The following is an 18466-nucleotide window of genomic DNA, read 5'->3' on the forward strand; positions in this document are numbered from 1 at the left end:
GCAGAGATGTCACAGACTCACAGTGGGTCTGAGGTGGGCAGTATCTCCAGGTCCATCTGGTCCAGCCCCCGCTCTAGCAGGGACACGCAGAGCAGGGTGCCCAGGCCCACCTCCAGGTGCTTTTGGAGGTGTCCAAGGAGACGCTCCAGCTTCTGGGCAGCCTGTGCCAGTGCTCCATCACCCACAGAGAGCTACCTGGCGCTCAGAGAGAGCTCCTGTGCTCCGGTTTGTGCCCATGGCCTCCGGTCCCGGCGCTGGGCATCGCTGAACAGAGCCTGGCTCCGTCCTCTGTGTGGCCTCCCTCCAGAGATCCCTGAGCCTTCTCCAGGCTGAGCAGGCACAGCTCTTTCAGCTTCTCCTCACAGGAGAGGTGCTCCAGGCCCTTCATCATCTTCACGGTCCTTCAATCCCAGCATTTGCCACGAAGAACTAACGCTCCAACTTATTTTTAGGTTGGATATTAGGAAAAATCCCTTCTCGCAGCAGTGTGGCACTGTCACAGGCTGCCCAGGGAGGTGGTGCAGGCACCGTCCCTGGAGGTGTTCAAGAACTGTGTGGGTGTGGCACTGAGGGACACGGTCAGTGGGCTGGTGGTGGTGGGCTGGTGGTCGGACTAGGTGATCTTAGAGGTCTTTTCCAACCGGAATGATTCTGTGATTCCATACACCAATTTTTAGGGCGCTTAGGACCCTTCGCTTCCCCATGCTTCCCCGAACTTCTAAACCACCTCCACACGACCGCCTCAGCATCTCGCACCCAAGACGCAGCCGCAGCGACCGCCGAGGACCGACGGCGATTGGCGCGGGCGGTGCGTGAGGCGGGGAAAGCGCGCGGGGGGCGTGCGTGCGTGCGTGCGTGACGCCGCTGCGTCGGGAGCGCGCGACGATCCCGGAAGTGCGCGGCGGGGAAGGAGCGGGCCGGCAGGCCGGGTGCGGGGATCGGCTGAGGCGCGGAGCGAGTGCGAAGCGGCGGTGAGTGCCGCCCGTCCGCGCTGGCCATGACGAACTTCATCTCGGTGCAGCTGAAGAAGGCCTCGGAGGTGGACCTGGCCAAGCCCCTGTGCAAGTTCATTCAGCAGAGCTACCCGAGTGGCGACGCCCAGGCCGAGCACTGCCGCGCCGCCGAGGAGCTCAGCAAGCTGCGCAAGAGCGCGCTGGGCCGCCCGCTCGACAAGCACGAGAGCGCGCTCGAGACCCTCCTTAGGTAAGGCCGAGGCGGCCGCGGGGGTGGTGCCTGCGCCTCTCGTCCCGTGCTCGGGGGCCCCGGGGCGCGGTGGGGCCGGGCCAGGTGCGGGCGGGGTCCTCGGGAGGCGGCCGGGGCTGTTGGGCCGGCTCTGGCGACCCGCGGGCTGCGCCTCGGGCGGGCGCCTGGCGGCTCGGGGGCCTGGGCCGGACGTAGGGAGCAGGCCTCGGCCCTCCCGGCTTCCCCTTCCGAGTGGGAGCCGGGTAAACTTGTTACTCTGGGAACTAGGTAAACGCCGTTGGCTTTACGGGATGTGCCTTCCATTTCAGCGTTACATCTCGCTGTTGCTGCTGACGGCTCCTCTTCAGCTCCCCTCTCGCTCCTGACCGTGTTCAGCAGCTGTTCAGAAACTTCTAAGTATATTTGCAAAGTCACGGCCTTATTTCCCTACTTGGCATTTTCAGTTTGCTAAAAGGAGGTTTTGCTAAGAGGAAGTATAGTGGTGCCTCGTGCTTAAAGTTGTGTGGGTTGGATAAGTTTCAGTCTGAGCATTCTGCCTATTAAACAGCACGAGGGCTGCTTTGGGACTCTCTGCTCGGTAACCTGCAAAAACTCTCACTCTTTTGCATCTCTGTGTAATGCCGACGCATCGCAGCGTTGGCTTGCTGTGGTAATCCTGCTGCTCTGTCTCTGCGTGGGAAACGTTTCAAGCTCAGCTATTTGTAGCTGTAATCGCTGAAGGCACTGTGATTAACCCAGTGATGAACACCAAGCACAGACTTCAGTATTCATGGTTAGAATCGAAGATTTGATGAGTTTTTAGCATTAAGAGTCTTTTTTTTTTTTAAGAGAGAAAAATAAGTAGGGGGATTTCCTAATTCAGAGAGAAACGATAGCCATGAGGTTGATGTACTTCTGCAATGTAGTCAGGAACAAGCATATTGTATGTTCATTGGAGTTTGATTTCTAAACTTTAAAAGGAATGGAAAAGATATGTGACATAGGAGAAAGATAGTTACTGTTTTCTGTTGTTTAAGAGATTATCAAGCCCACACTGGGTGTTTGGACTATGAAAGCTACACGTTTTACAGTATCTCTGCAGCTTCCTGTTCTATTCCTGCTTATTGCCATGCACGCTTTTGAAGGTATTGCTATGTATGTCTTTTGAAGGTCAGAGAAATAAATGAGCATCTATGAACAGAAAGATTGACTCAGCCAAGTCGAAGGGTGTAATGTCCCCTTCCCTCAAACATTGGAATTGAGCTCCCTCCCTTTTCTGATTGTGCCAATCAGGTTTGTGATTAATTTCTACCTGAAATCCCTGTTTGGCCCAGATATGTCACATGAGCTCTCCTCATCTAACTGAATGGAGAAAGCGCTGCCGTATCTCTTCAGTTCTGGTCTTTCTCTTACTCCAGTTCTAGAAAGCAAAAGGTGTACGTGGCTTTCTCTCAGGTTTGAAATTTGAAAAGGAGCTCAGCACGAGGTCAGATGAACATCAGAGCTGGAACAAAAGAGGATAAGAGGAGTGTGGCTGAAAGCCAAGGGCTTAGGGAAACCTCCCTCTTTCAGGCCAGGTCATTACATTAATTCAAGCCATGCTATGCAACTACCTCAGGTTTCCTGTCTGAATTATGAAGGGAAACTGATCGCAATTAGCTAATTTCCAAGTCAGTTCCATATGCGGAGATCTGTTCTCTGCTATCCATCACTAGATGACTTTAGTTTGCCCAGGTGCTGTTGCAGCATTCAGAGATTGAGTGTGGCTATACACTGCCCCATTATGTATGAGCAAGTCATGTCCTTAATGGAGCTGCTGTGGGACAGGCCTCCTCTCATGAAACACCTGCGTTTAAGATGATGCTGCTTGAGAATGTTCCCTTTATAGTGGAAGTGAGATACGATGGTCTGAATTATCTGTAACTTCGGAGTTTATGACCAAAATCCTTTCATATTTACTTCAGTCTTGTTCATGGAAACAGAATAGAATAGGCATAAAGTGTACTTAAATGAGAAATAAAACTGTCAATTTTTTCTTCTTTTTAACAAAAAGTTTTTGTCCACGTCTGACCATTTATATCCGTTCCAGTTGTTGGAAAATAAGTTCTTACTCTGTAAGAATATCCTGCTGTATATACTCTGTTCTGTAAGGTGCCAGCAGCTGCTGACAAGCTGGAACAGAAGCATCCAGCTGAGCTTTGCTGGAAGAAGCCCAAGCTTCCGCCTGCCTCGTGGCTCCTGGGAAAGCTCTCAGCCCTTCCCAGTTCCCGGTATCTTGTTGTTGGAGCCGTACGAAGTCTCATGTTTCAGTTAACAGCTTTAACAAGGTCTGCGTTAAAGCTGGATTTTACACTCGCTGCGTTTAAAATGGGTTTGTTAGTGAAGCAAAGTTGGAAGACCTAATAGCAATGTGCGTTCACTTCTTTGTGGCCTTTCAGACCATACCTAGTAGAGCGCTGCAGGCTCCTTAATGTTAAGAAACGAGGACTTAATCTTCTGCTAACGTGTCTAGAGCTGTCCGCTGTTTTGCAGTCTTTAGAAGCCTTGTTTTGCTGCGTTGTTCCCGCATATTTATTCTTTTTTGAGAAAACTCACTCGCTTGTGGCTCCATTACCTAGATAAACCCAGAACAAAAGCGCTGGGAGCGGGTGGTAGGCCGGTTGTGTGGCTGATGAATGCAAGTGCTTCTTGGAGAAGTACTTGAGGCTCCCGGTGAAAAGGGGGGAAATGTAAGCGGCAAGGACCCCTGCCTGCTGCCAGGCTTTGTGTTTTGTGAGAATCGGAGTGCTCTGAGGGTGACGTAGGAGAGCTTGGACACATGTTTCTCCTTAAATTCTGTCATACCCAATCTGATGTAGTGCTCTTTTCCTTAGCCTAATAATAGCTTCAAGGGGTTCCCCGCTTCCTCTCTTAATTCTGAAGATAACCAGGACTCCATTTCTGTTCTCTGGAGTGTTGGGGCAATGGTATGAGTTTAAATGGTTGAATTTTGCTAACAACACTTGCAGATTTTTTTTTTTTGATTGTGTGTATGTGACTTTATTTTGAGTGGTCAGGTTTTGTGGAGGCTGAAGGCAGCTCTGGTTTCCAGCTGTGAGTTCAGAACTTCAGTTCTTATCTGAGAGAGTGGGCAGATCTTGGCCTCTTTTATCTTCTTTTGAAGGAGATTTTCTTTGTGGTTCTTTGAAGGAGAAAGAGGATTTGAGCTTCTTAATGTGTAAATCATATAGTTACATTTTAATGAAATTTTAATTTAGACCTTGATTTCCAACTCATTTGACTGCTGTAGCTCATTTCTGTAAGCATTTGGGAGCACGTAATGCCTGTGCTAGGGAAAGAGCCCTGTACTTTGAGCTAGGTCTGGGTTGCCAACATCTGTTCTGCCTTTGCTGTAGCTGGAACTCTGGCATACATTGATACGTTTGTGTGACTTTCTTTAATCCATCACATTAGCACAGCCAAATGTGCAGTGCCCATCTGTGCTGCACAGCAACTTCTGCTCTTTGTGTCTCGACAGTTAGAAATTACTGTAACTTTGTTTTAAATGGCACCTTTATGTCAACCCTTAGCCTTCCCTGTGTTACTGACTCATATATCAGATGTGGCCTTTCCTTTAATGTTTTCCCTCGGTGCTGTACTGCTAGCTTGATGCTGTTCTGTGGTTGGTGTCTTCATTTACCCTTATCGTTAGGTTTAGTCTCTGCTAAACAAAACTTTTGTGGAGCAGGAAGGTCTGCGGAGTTTTAAAGAAATCTCAGTCTTGAATAGAATTTCATGTTCTTCAGTAAGAAGAAATGACACCATCACGTGCTTCAAACAACGAAAAAGATCTGAATTTGTTTTTAAAAAATACAGCCAAACAAAAAGCCCTCTGTTGTTGGTATCCATGGATGTTAAGTGGAGCGACCTGTGTTTGTAGGAGCTCGCACCTCTTGATTTCTTTGTGGTTGTCCTGTGGCCATACAAAGAAAAGACTTTGCTAGCAGCCAGTGCTTACACCACCCGACTTGCAAGGCCATTTAACGAGCTGTTAACCTACTAGGAAATGGAGGTGAGGGGGAGCGTAGTTGGTGGTGATGAGGTGACGATTCAGACCAAACGTAATCTAATGAGAGCATCGCCATGCAAAACCACGCTTCTTTTAAGTACGAGAGGACTGCTGTTCTGTACGCTTTTACAAGATCAGGTCTTGGATTAAGGTCGCTAAAAAAGCTTAGTCATAAATTCTATATTTAACTACTGCTTCATTTCAAGGGCTATGTGCTTTCAAACGATGGTCAGCTAATGAAAGATGGAAAATAGCCAAAAGCAAATAAATAAATAATTACCAAAAATAAACATTCTTTTAAAAACCGCTGCCTTTCATGTGCTAACTTCCGGAGTGTTGAAATAAAGTAGTTACCTTGCTATTACAGTCACGTAGTTTATCAGCTTATTGCTACTGTTTTAGTTCTTTTGGGAAAACACCTTTGATTTGAGTAGGTCTCTGAGTGGAAGCATATCTCAAATCCGACTCCATAACAACAGCTCTTATAGCAATATTATTAGTGAAGTATGATAGAATAGAATGCAGATTGATGGGTTTGTGTAGACAATGGAAAAATTGTCATGAGCTTTAAAGCTTGTATGAAATGTCTTAAAACCCTTTGCCTTTTACATATTTGATAAGTGGCTGTAAGTAAAAAATTAATCTTGAGTAAACTGCTGTCACACTAACACCTGCAGAAATCTTTCCTTGGGAGCAGTCTCTTTTAACTCAGTTTTATTGGTCAAAGACCTTCTGCAGAGTCACTGTAGCAGATTATTGTAGCTTTTGATATGGCTTAGGGTGTTGTGTTTTGAATTGCAGTGCCTCAGTTGAAGCCATAAACCCGTATCATTATATACATTGGCAGATGTAATTTACTGAAGCATATGCTAATGCTATACTTATTGTATATTAAAAATGTTTCCCAAATTTTTAAACGTGCATTCCTTGCCTGTGGAACATCTGTTTCGTGTCCAGACCTAGAGCGGTTAATATTTAATAATGTAATCTAAAGAAAGGGACAATGTTAACTGTGTTTCACAGATTGTGAAATTAGATGTTTTGAATATTGGGAATATAAATTGCTTAAGAAATCCTGCCTAATACAATGTTGGGTATGTGCCCGTATGGCAGTTCTTATAAGGAAAAGTGTAGGAAACAGGCTTCACATGGGATGTGTTTGCAGTTCAGTGGTTTTGTGTTCTGCGTGCAGCCTGCCACTTAATTACTGGTGCAGGTGTAGTGTGTGACTTGGGAAAACCTTCAGCTGCTAACTGTTGCTTGGAGAGATTGTGTGGGGAACTGTGTTGCTCTTGCCACCTTTCTGATACTTTCCCAAACATCTTCTGCTGAGTAGACAAAATACTGCCGCTGAGATTTGGTTTTAGTTCACAGTGACTGCGATAAAATACTCTAATGACAACAGCTTACAACTGAAGAATTTTATCAAGGATTGGGCTTTTCAGCTGATAAACTGTGAAGCAAATTCTATTTCCAAGATGTTGAAGTTGAAACGAGTCAGAAATTAGACGGGATTGGGTTATAATGTTCAGAGCAAGAGCCCACTGAGTAGCACTAAATGTTGTACTTGTGCAGCATGATTTAATGTCTAATATATTTCTGTGTTTTTATGTATATGGGGGCTCCTTTGTATAACACTTTTTTTTAATCCATTTTCTTTCAGAATGTGGCATGGGAGAGCTTAATCTGTGCTACACTTCTGATTGATTAATTCTTTCACTGTCACAGAATGTTCCTCCCTTTGAACATGTTCCTCTTCTGAAAATAATTATTTTAGGCAGAATTTGTCCTACAGATGTCTGCCATAGCTGTGAGCGAGCCCCATAGTGTACTGGCTGGCGATGGGGAGCTTGTGGTACCCTCTTCTTTACCTGGAAATGTAACAGCTAAGGGTCTTGGTTTGAATTCTCATCGCTTTTTCTTTTTTTTTGTAGATATTATGATCAGCTGTGTTCGATTGAACCAAAATTTCCATTCTCTGAAAATCAGGTAAGGAGATATATCAAACCCTTAAACAGAAGTAACTGTAATCATGGCAACTAGGATGTGACTTCCAAGCCTGTGCATAATCCGCTAAACAGGACTTTGCTCAGGCAGGGCACTTAATCTTTGATCCTTATTTTTGTAACCTTTGTTTATTTTCAGTCTGTACTCATGTAATCTACACTAAAACTTCATCTCTGGTGGTCACGGTCGCCTTTGTATTAAAGATTGAGGAAAGTTTTAGCATTGACTGATGGCTGTGGTTTAAGTTAGAAAGAGTTGTGCTTGGTTGGAAGATTCTGCTTCAGCTCTCCTTCTTCCAAGAAATCTATTTCAGACCACGTTATAAAGGCTATTTTAAAACATAATTTTTATGGGAAAACCTTTAGTTAGTAACGGATGCAATATGATGGTTTTTTTTTTGAGGCAGAACAGCCGTTTCATTCATAGCGGCAAAAAGACTAAGTCCAATGAAGAGCTTACTAGTTTTTCTTCCTCTGCATCTATAAATTACATAGCTTCTGAAAGGTGTGGCGTTTTTTTCCTACCAAATTTCTTTAGTATTTTGTGATTTAGAGGACAAATTCTGCTTAGCTTCTGCGTACTGAGATAAAAAAAATTTCTTTCCTCAGATGGAGACTGGAATACGTTTATAGACTATTGTATTTTGGGAGAAAAAGATGTAGGTTGTTTTTCAGAGGCATTTACAAAAAGGACAGAATTTCAGACTTGGAGATTGCAAGGGAGTGGCTTTGATGCAATTCAAACTGATTTGAGTTTTCTTTGTAGCTGCCTTCACTTGTTTGTGAAGCAAAGCCAAACTATACTTAGTTTTAATTTGCAATAGTTTTGATGTGGTGATCTGCAAATCTTGAGACAGGGTGAAATGAAGAACTTTACAAACAGGATCTACAGATCTGTTCAGTTAAATAGAAGTAGTCAGTGGAAGCAGGAATGAGGAGTCGGGGACCAGAACTTCCTGAACCAGCATTTCTGCTACAGGAAAATATGTTTTTGAGCAGTATTGTGCTCTGTCTCCCAGAGCATTTTAAAATGAAGTGTTTTGCTATCTTTTCTGGGCTGATACCTGTGGCCTACAACCAGTTTCATCAACTGAATCAAACTGTGGAACTTCAAAGCAGGTTCTGTGAAGGATTTGTATTGTCTTTGAAATACGTGCTGGAAATGTAATATAAGAAAGCATTGTTTTTACCTGCTTTCTCTTCTGAGTGCATTTCCTGACAATGTCGCTATTGAATTCACTCTAAATACAGTTTTTATGACTCACATATTACAAAACATTTCCAAGTATGCTGGTGATTGGGAATAGTGGAAGCTGCCTGGTTGGGTGGTTTCTTTTAATGGTGACCATGCCTAGTTGTGATGCTTGGTGTGAGGGGAGAAAGTTTGGAAAAAAAGTGTCTGTCACTCAGAGTAGGAGCAGAGCTGAAGAATTATTTTTAGAACTTCTCTTGCTTGCATGAAAAAATACTTTGGAAAAACTATCAGGAAGGAATAAATATGGGATAAACATTTTAAAGTAATGTTGATTATTTCCGGAAACTTCCAGAATGTGTGTAATGTCACAGGTGAAGTAAATGCTTCACGTAGTTAGAATAAAAAGGGATAAATAGTAACTTTGGGATATTTTCTGAAGACTTATCATTTGATTTTAAAAACAAACATCTTTTTTTTTTTTTTATACCTTTCAGATCTGTGTAACATTTACATGGAAAGATGCTTTTGATAAAGGATCACTTTTTGGAGGCTCTGTCAAACTGGGTATGTAGTTGTACTGAAAATACAAATATTAAAAATATTATCTAGATTTAATAAAACTATATAACTTAAAGGTTAATAGTCTTTATGGTATTTTCAGTATAGCATTCCATGAGTTCAGTAATAACAGATTAACCTCTTAGAATCATAGAATGGCCTGGGGCCATTCTACGATCATCTAGTTTGAACCCTCCTGCTGAGTGCAGGGTCGCCAACCACTAGACCAGGCTGCCCAGAGCCACATCCAACCTGGCCTTGAATGCCTCCAGGGAGGAGGCATCCACAACCTCCTTGGACAACCTGCTCCAGTGCATCACCACCCTCTGTGTGGAAAAACATCCTCCTAATATCTAACCTAAACCTCCCCTGTCTTAGTTTAAAACCATTCTCCCTTGTCCTATCACTGTCTACCCTTGTAAGCAGTCGTACCCCCTCTTGTTTATACTCTCCCTTTAAACATTGGAAGGCCACAATGAGGTCTCCCCGGAGCCTTCTTTTCTCCAAACTAAACAAGCCCAGTTCCCTCAGCCTTTCCTCATAGGAGACGTGCTCCAGCCCTCTGATCATCTTGGTGGCCCTCCTCTGGACCTGTTCAAGAGCTCCATGTCTTTCTTGTGCTGGAGGCCCCAGGCCTGGACACAGTACTCCAGATGGGGCCTCACAAGAGCCCAATAGAGGGAGATGATCACCTCCCTCTCCCTGCTGTCCACTCCTCTTTTAATGCAGCCCAGAACACAGTTGGCCGTCCGGGCTGCAAGCACACACTGCTGGCTCATGTCCAGCTTCTCATCCACCAGGACCCCCAAGTCCCTCTCTGCAGGGCTGCTCTCGAGGAGATCTTCCCTTGGTTTGTATAAATACCTGGGATTGGCCCGGCCCAAGTGCAGCACCTTGCATTTGGCCTTGTTGAACTTCGTTAGGTTCACATGGGCTCACTTCTCCAGCCTGTCCAGGTCCCTCTGGATGGCTTCCCTTCCCTCCAATGTATTGACTGCACCGCTCAGCTTGGTGTCATCTACAAACTTGCTGCGGGTGCGCTTGATGCCATTGTCTGTGTCACTGACGAAGATGTTGAAGAGCACTGGTTCCAAGACCAAACCCTGAAGGACACCACTTGTGACTGGCCTCCACGCTGACATAGAACCATTAATCACAACCCTTTGGCTGCGTCCAGCCAACCAATTCTTAATCCACCGAACAGTCCATCCTTCAAATCCTTATCTCTCCAGTTTGGAGAGAAGGATGTAGTGAGGGACCATGTCAAAGGCAACATAACTAATAAGTCAGCACCATGCAAGTGATTTCTATAAAATTGAAATCGAGATTCAAGATTAGTTTTCCAAAGGCACAAATTAGGGAAATGGTTTTAAACTGGAAGAGGGTATATTTAGAGTAGATATCAGGAAGAAATTCTTTACAGTGTGGGTGGTGATGCACTGGAACAGGTTGCCCATTGAGGTTGTGGATGCCCCCTCCCTGGAAGCATTCAAGGCCAGGCTGGATGGGGCTTTGAGCAACCTGGTCTTGGGGGAGATGTCCCTGCCCATAGTAGGGGGGTTGGAACTAGATGATCTTAAAGGTCCTTTCCAACCCAAACCATTCTATGATTCTATGAAATAGATATTCAGTCTGATAATAGTTCGGTTAACTTGTACATGCCAAACTGACATTAGTCAAAATCGTTCAAGTTAATGTGAAGTTTCAGTAGTAAGTTATTGGTTAGCCAGCCCTTATGCTTTACGTGAATTTGATCCTCTTGAAATGTGCTTGTTTTGGTGAGTCTTTACCAGGAGAAAGCTGACTTCAGTGACCTAATTGGACATCACATTTTGTTCAAGAGAATAGAAGGATCTTCCTGCCCATGCATTGAAATGATTATTACTTCTTTATAAAATGTCTTCATACAGTGGTGAACATTTAGAAGAAAAAGAAATGATATTAGTCTCCTGCAGACTTGAAGGAATTTGAGTCTGTTTTGTTCTAGTTGCCTAAGGAGAATTCTGCACTGCAAAATCATAAAGTGGATTTGGAACACTTGCCAATGCAGAAACTGAGACTAAATCCTTTTGAATTAAGTGAGAAGCTTTTCAGCCGTGTCATCATTCTTTAGTGTTTCTATTTATACCTAAGCGTTCATCATGACTTGCATTGCAAGGTGACCATTGCAATTTTGAAGCTCTAGCCTAGCTTGAAAAATGTTAGAAGACCTTTTTTTGTAGTTTTTTTTAAAGCACTTTTATCTTCTGAATACAGCTGCAACAGCTGTGCTTAGATGAACTATATGCATAACAACATACCACGTCCCTGTGTCTAAGCAGATGCTACACATCTTTTCTCGCTCTGTTTTCTGAACTACTCTAGCAAGTTCTTGTGGGTAATGAGAGACTGTCCTGAAGATGCTGTCTCTTTCTTTAAAGTTTGCTTGGCTCTGATTTCTGGGGAGCTACCACTTCACAACAAATAACTTTTTTTCATAATGAAGTTCGGAATATTTAGTCGTTTCTTAAAAAGTCTGTCAATTGCCACAGATGTGTAAAAAATTAGGAAAGAAAGTCAGTAATCATAAGGTTGGTGATTGTCCTGAGAATCTGAATACATGTAATGTTACAGCAGTTTGAGAAAGCTTGCTTGTCTGCAGGTTAATTATATATTAGCCTAAATAATGTGAGGCAAATGGCCAGAGATTTATGCAGTAGTCTGTGTGCAATATCCAAGAAATCCATAATTGAGTGGTGAGTAATGGTCAGTTAACGAGCAGCAGAATAAAATTTATTTTGAAGCTTAAAACTGACCTTAGTGGGAAGAAATTAAGAAAAGGAGTTTACTGGTCTGTAGTTTTAGCGCTCTATTGCAGATTGTCCAGATACTGCTCTCCAGGTGAAATACAGCACGTGTATGAATCTTTCAGGTGAGAATTAGCAGTGGAGTTTATCAGTATAAGGCAAAGTGTTCCGTTATTGAGGGAGTAAAATGAGCTTACCTCTAATGAGGAGGCAATTCTTTCTCCAGATGAAAATTCAACGTGAAACTCCTTGGACTTCTGTGGAAGTGAGATCCAGGGGTGTGGCTTCAGAGTTCTGGCTTGCACTGTGGTGACTGCTTTCTTCCTGTCTTCCCCTGTATCCAAATCTGTATCACAGGGGTAGCTAGCAGATACTGTGACTTGGAAAAGTGACCCAGTTCGTAGCATGGCATGCAATCTGAAATATGTTGGCTTAAGTTAATAGGTAGAGCTATAAACAGATGAGTCTGAGGAAAAGCTATATTGCTTAACAGCTGTTCTCACTGTAGTAAATCACACTTGAGACAGTCCAAAGTGTAAAGTAGTTCTAGATACAGAGCACTTCTGTTCTTCAGAAACATGAAGACTGTATTTTCTTTACTTCCTGTGTTCTGGTTTTTGGAATTAACATGTAACCTGTACAACATGTTGTTTAGAAAAATTCTGGGAAGTAAACTTCAAAGGAGGAATGATCTAGATGAATGACTATCACCTAGATGAAATACAATGGCCGCTTGTCTTAAAATTTAGTGTGGGTCAGGGAGTAAAAACTTGAGAGATACAGAAATAGGTAGCTGTATAAAGAAGCTGACTGATAGTGAAGCAAAACTATGTGCCCCGTTAGTACTACTTCTGTGTTATAACTAGGCAGTTGGACCGGGGTTTGTGAAATTGGGAATTCGGTAACTGAGTTTTATGTCTTGTCCACGGAACACAGGAGATCTGCAGTCTTTGGCTGTATGCCAGCACTGGAAATTCTTAATAACCTTTGGAAGGCAATCAATCAGTAGATTCAAAATAGTTGCTGTTCAGGCATAACTGTTTCTAGAACTGTGGGCTCCATCCTCTGGGGCTTTGAAGTACTGCAGGAATTGAGTCTGAACAGGCCATGCTGCTCTCTAGTGACCGCATGTTTTAATTAAATCTGTAGCTGTTTCAGTGCACTTATAACCAGAATACATCCTAAATATTTGTTATATATTCAGTGTGAAACGGTATTTTTGAGAGGTGGGAAAAACTCCCTCTGTCTCAATGTATAATAAGACAGAGATTGTGAGTCCATTTGATCTCAATGAGAAAAGGGCAGTTTGCATTCAAGACACAGTAAGAGTGTGTGAATGGGTGCTTGCTGCAGAGTGACTGATGCTTAGAAGGTCACACACATTACTGAATGATTATCTGAAATATGTTCTTATACCTTCAGGAGCGCCCCCCCCCCCCAAAAAAAAAAAAAAAAAAGCCCTGCATTCTAATTGTAGCAACTTTCTAGCTATTTCATGTATTGTGTAGATATTTATGCTATGGCTATAGTTCCTTACTTTGAAACATTTAGTGGAAGTATTGAATAGGCTCTGTTCAGCCTTCAGGTCAAAGATAATTTTTACTTTAAAAGTTCATTACAATTGTTCTATTTTTTGTTTGGAACTATCCTTTTGTCTGTAGGATGCTCAAGTACTGAAGATTATTATTTTCTTAAAAGTGTGGATAATTGTTTTTCTTGATTGCAGCTCTGGCAAGTTTGGGGTATGAAAAGACCTGTGTTTTGTTCAACTGTGGAGCATTGGCAAGCCAGATTGCAGCAGAACAGAATCTAGATAATGACGAAGGACTAAAAGCAGCAGCTAAACACTACCAGGTATAAAGACTCCCTGCTTATGCTTTGGAATTCAGAGTTATCTATCTTAGAACATCAATTTTACAGCTGCATAGTTTTTTTTCCTTTAATTACAGTGGTGGATTACAGGTGATTGGCTTACCACCTGGCATTGGCTCATGCTTATTTGCTAGTTTTGAGAGATTTCATTCCATAACGGTTTCCCTCTGCCCTTTCTCCCAAGACTGCTGGTAACTAGTAATCTTTAACTAAGCACTTAGTAATTGTAGCTAATATGAAGTTTATTCTTAATAAGTTATACGGTAGTACTCACTTGAATTCTTCTTGGTAGAGTCATTACATTTTTCCTGTTCTTACATGGTTAGCTATTGCCAGTATAGTTTGACTTGTGTTGTATGTCTTGATAAAAATCTCTGTGTGAGTAACAGCAAAAATGAGAAGTTGCAAGTTGGAATTGGTTCTGGCAATTAAACAATAAATGGGAGACTGTGTACCAAAGAATTTATCGTTGTATATTTTATATTTGTAAGAGCAAAAACCTGTTTGGGAATATGAAGGGTGTTATTTTTCTATTTTGTTTAGTTTGCAAGTGGTGCTTTCCAACACATTAAGGACACCGTCCTGTCAGCGCTGAGCAGAGAACCTACAGTGGACATCTCTCCAGACACAGTTGGAACTCTCAGTCTTATTATGCTGGCTCAAGCCCAAGAAGTGTTTTTTTTGAAAGCAACAAGAGGTATACTTTAATGTTCAGGACATGTATTTATGTGCTCATTATAGCTTCCAGAAAAACAGAAAAGGATTTTAAATTATTAAGAGATGATGATCGGCCTTTCAGAGATTTTCAGTTTTGCCTTTACTGATTTCCAACCCTCCTCTGCAAATACAGGTCATCAAACATGAACTACAGATGTCAGTTTAGAATTTAAGATTCATTTGACAATGCATTTGTTCCACTTTCCTTTCCTTTCGTATTCAAAACAATTAGTCTTTCTTTACAAAGGATTTTGCTGGATTACCTGCCTGTCCGTCTTGGAAACAAAAGATCTTGACTTGTATGTTTCTTCACAGGGGAAAAAATCTTGTAGCCTTTTGTCTTTTAGAGAATCTCAACCAGCAGCTAATGTCCTTTGGCTTATTAATATGCTGCGTTTATGTTCTTTATCATGCTGGTAGCAGTATTTTGGTGTCTGGCTAGCTGGACATGGATTTCAAATACTTTTGTGTAACTAATACCTGAAACTTTTTTCTTCAGAGAGAAAGTGGATTGAGTGCTTATCATTTTGCGTGGAAAACAGATCTTTCTGTCCCCTTCTTCATTTCTTCTTTTTCAAAACATGATAAAGCATTGAAATCCCACATGCATCTGGTTAAGCAGTAAATTTGGTTATTCCTAACGCCACAAGTCTTCCCACTTGGGAAGCACAGGTTCGTAATAATCTGACTAGGAAGGCTGTAGATTTTGCCGGATGTAGAGAGGTTCTTTTCCCAGGCAGGAAAAGAAATGCGCTGTGCTAAGTGTTGTAGTTGACAACATGGAAAACCTGTTTTTCAGGTGGAAGTGCTTCACAACCTGGTCTCAGAACTCCAGCTCAGCTTCTTGCTGCATTGTCTATTTGCATTACTTGCAATTTTTCTGATTTGACTCTCATGTGACATGGGTTGTTCAGTAGCCTTACTCAACTGATAATACTATATCTGATGAAACTGAATTTTTTCACAAATTGAAAGTGGAATTGTCCGACAAAAAAAAAATTGGTCAGCTAAGTTCTTCACTGCAGAACTACAGATTAGTTCTTCCATTTCTGAGCCTTTCTTAATGTTTTAAGTGTCTCTAAGTCTACATGTATTTGCTATTCCATCTCTAGGCTTGCATTGTAGCTGCAATATTTTTAGGATGTGTGAATGAAAACTAAAGCCTGTAACAGGGAAATATCTATTCCAAACTGTCTGTGTGGACAGTCTCTGATATTTACACTGCTAATAGAAGTGTGGTTAATCTGTCAATATTTATTTTTCATTAGAGCTCAGGTTCTATGAAGGAAGGTTAAACTACCACACGCTAGGTGGGACTAGAAGAATATTCTATTTAGATGTTATGTGTTTTTATTAAATATTTAGTTAACTGAAGAGGAACACTTCAACAAAAAAGTTGTCAGATCACATAAGCTCCTTTTTATCCGTTTGTCATCTCAATCCTAATCCACAGTGAAAAATCTACAGTGTCTAGGATACTTTAAATGCACTGAAGTCATAGAACACAAATGTGTAACATCATAGCTCATATCTGAAGTGTTGTAGATGTGTGCATGTGCTGGAATGAGCAGTGCATTTGGGATTTCATTTCAGTGATTTGAGTACTCCAGGCTTTCTAGTCCCCTCCTCTCCTGTACCTCCTCCTAATGTGTATCAGTCTGGCCATACATTTAAAAAAAAAAAAAAAATCACGTGAATCATAGAATACTTGTAAGAGCAGCTGTTTATGTGGTCAACATATGCATTGCTTGCTTGCTTCATCTTTGAGGGCTGAATTGCTAGTGTAGGCCAGAGATGATTATAAAAGGAGATAAGAACAGATGCCTGTTCTTTTTTTTAATAGTTCTGACTTCAGAAATGAGGTGAGGACAGGAGGCAGGGAATGCTTCTGAGCACATGTGTCTGTGATGTAAAATGGTGGACACTATTTGAAGAAGCTATGGTTACTGATGTTTAAGAGTGTTGTTACTATGCTTGCTGTAAGTTGACCTTGATGTATACTGCTGTGGAAGGACCAATCCTTTCTCTTCTGTTGTTCTGCAAAACTTTGGATCTTGACATTGAGTGTGCATAGAGAACAGAATCTTCTGAAAATCAAGTATGTTTTCTGCTAGCTGTATTACAGCTAAATTCTTTGACTATGGCCACACAAATGTTTGTGCTGGCACAGGGGAAGATCTGAGAAGGAGCTGCCAATGCTTGGGTGTGTCTTTTATTGGCAGCCTATCCTTGGTTACAAGGTGAGGCATCACTCCGTAATTACAGCTTCATGACTGAAGTGGAATGTCTGGAAACTGCAGCTGCATGTCAAGAGAAAAAAGTGAGAGCCCACCCTTGTGGGAAAAAAAAAAAAGAATTAAAAATGTATATATATACGTGTACCTCACGTGTACCTCACCCTCACCTTTTACATTATACATTTATCATATATAACCTTAGTGGTTATTGCTGTTTGAGAATGAAATAATTAACCTGTTGAGTTGGGAAAACTGATGATGATCATAATGTTTCATTTTCTTCTTCCCCCAGATAAAATGAAAGATGGTATCATAGCAAAACTAGCTAATCAAGCTGCAGATTATTATGGTGATGCTTACAAACAATGTCAATATAAAGATACTCTGCCCAAGGTTAGTAACTCTCGGAAATAACATGGGATCTGCTGCTGTTGTGTACAGTGTGACTTGATGAAATATGCATCACGTGGTATCCTCAAGAAAAGCTGACCATTGTTGTTACCTTTATGTTTTGCGTGAACCTGTAATTGGAAAAACTGAAGAATCTAGGAAGAAAAATGTATCACTTATTTGAAACAATTATTTAAAAAAATGTAATTCCATGAAGTGTGTTTACTTGGAATGTTTGATGCATTCAAGGATATCTTCTTACTTAATATCTTACTAAATCTGGTTTTCAGACTAACATTTCTAATGGGGCTTAATTGGTTAGTCGTCTCAATGTTTTTATGTGAAATTTGCTTCTTGATAACAGGTTACTGTGGTGACATTGATCACCTACGTGTTAAAGAAAAGCATGGGTGAAAGAGTGTGTCTCCTCTTCCTGCCTTCTCCTCTTCCACCTCCAAAGCAATTTTGATATTTATAAATTACTTCAGTTTAGACTTGACTGTTACAGTGCTCTTAATTTTTGGAAGAAATGGGAAGATTGTTTTTACTACACTCTTTAAAGAACAAGTACTTTAAGAATGAACAAGTTGGGAAGGTTCTGTTGGCTATATTTAAATAATGAAACAGTAGGAATTCTTCTGTATTGTGTGAGCTACAAACTTTAATCTTGGGTAAGAGATGCTTAATTCTGATATTGTTAATCTCTTGAAATTTATATGTAGTGAAGTTGGAGTTTGTTTTCTGAGGTGATTTTGGTGTGAATATCCATGGGAGCATCTTAGACTGCTAAATCTCAGTTATTTTCTATTAATAGTTTCTAAAACTGTAGTGGTCGGTTATTGTAAAAGTAAAATGTGAAATATACTAGATTTACTAAAACCTACGACCACCAGAAAAAAAAAAAAAACACAAAAAAACCCACAACCCACCAGAACCGAACAAAACACAGAAAATTTACTAGAAATATTTTTACCAGTGATGAAATGATTATGTTTGGTCCAATAACTTCATATGTGCTGTAAGCCACATAGGTGTCTTTAGCAAATACTTAGGCAGTTGTTTTCTCTGGAATAAATCACGTCAGTTTACTCTTACTTTTTTCCTATTTTTTCTGCAGAATAGAATCTTGAGAATTATATGAACAGTGTAAGGGCTATTCTGCTGAAGTAAAAATAACATACGTTCTTATTCTTAAGGGGTAAATTGCACAAATGCCTTTGCTCTAGACCATCGGAGACTTTTCAATACATGTTTTGGAAAAAAGATAAATTGATATTTTACTTGACTGCAACTTTGGATTCTTTTGTGTGCATGTATTTCTTCTTGGACGTGCAGTGGCTTTTTACAGATTGGACCAGTTTCTTGCTTAGGTGCTGCGGCTGTAATTGAATTCTGAGGGGTAATGGGATATAATGGAAGCCCTTGTTTTGTCTTTTGTGATTGTGGATCTTTCTAAACTATAGACTTGCTCCCTG

General features: G+C 41.5%; 1 protein-coding gene across 2 annotated transcripts in view; it reads left to right on the forward strand.

Annotated features, from left to right (window-relative positions):
• PDCD6IP (programmed cell death 6 interacting protein) overlaps positions 860 to 18466 on the forward strand; it is a 33246-nt gene continuing 15639 nt past the window's right edge. For both annotated transcript variants that reach the window (XM_021386486.1, XM_021386487.1), the window contains exons 1-6: positions 860 to 1203; positions 7165 to 7219; positions 8926 to 8995; positions 13502 to 13629; positions 14191 to 14344; positions 16894 to 16994. In XM_021386486.1, the coding sequence (XP_021242161.1) occupies positions 998 to 1203; positions 7165 to 7219; positions 8926 to 8995; positions 13502 to 13629; positions 14191 to 14344; positions 16894 to 16994 (714 nt within the window). In that variant the 5' untranslated portion in view covers positions 860 to 997. The remainder of the gene's footprint in view (positions 1204 to 7164; positions 7220 to 8925; positions 8996 to 13501; positions 13630 to 14190; positions 14345 to 16893; positions 16995 to 18466) is intronic.

Source organism: Numida meleagris, chromosome 2, assembly GCF_002078875.1.
Source record: "Numida meleagris isolate 19003 breed g44 Domestic line chromosome 2, NumMel1.0, whole genome shotgun sequence".
In the NCBI taxonomy this organism is placed as follows: domain Eukaryota; kingdom Metazoa; phylum Chordata; class Aves; order Galliformes; family Numididae; genus Numida; species Numida meleagris.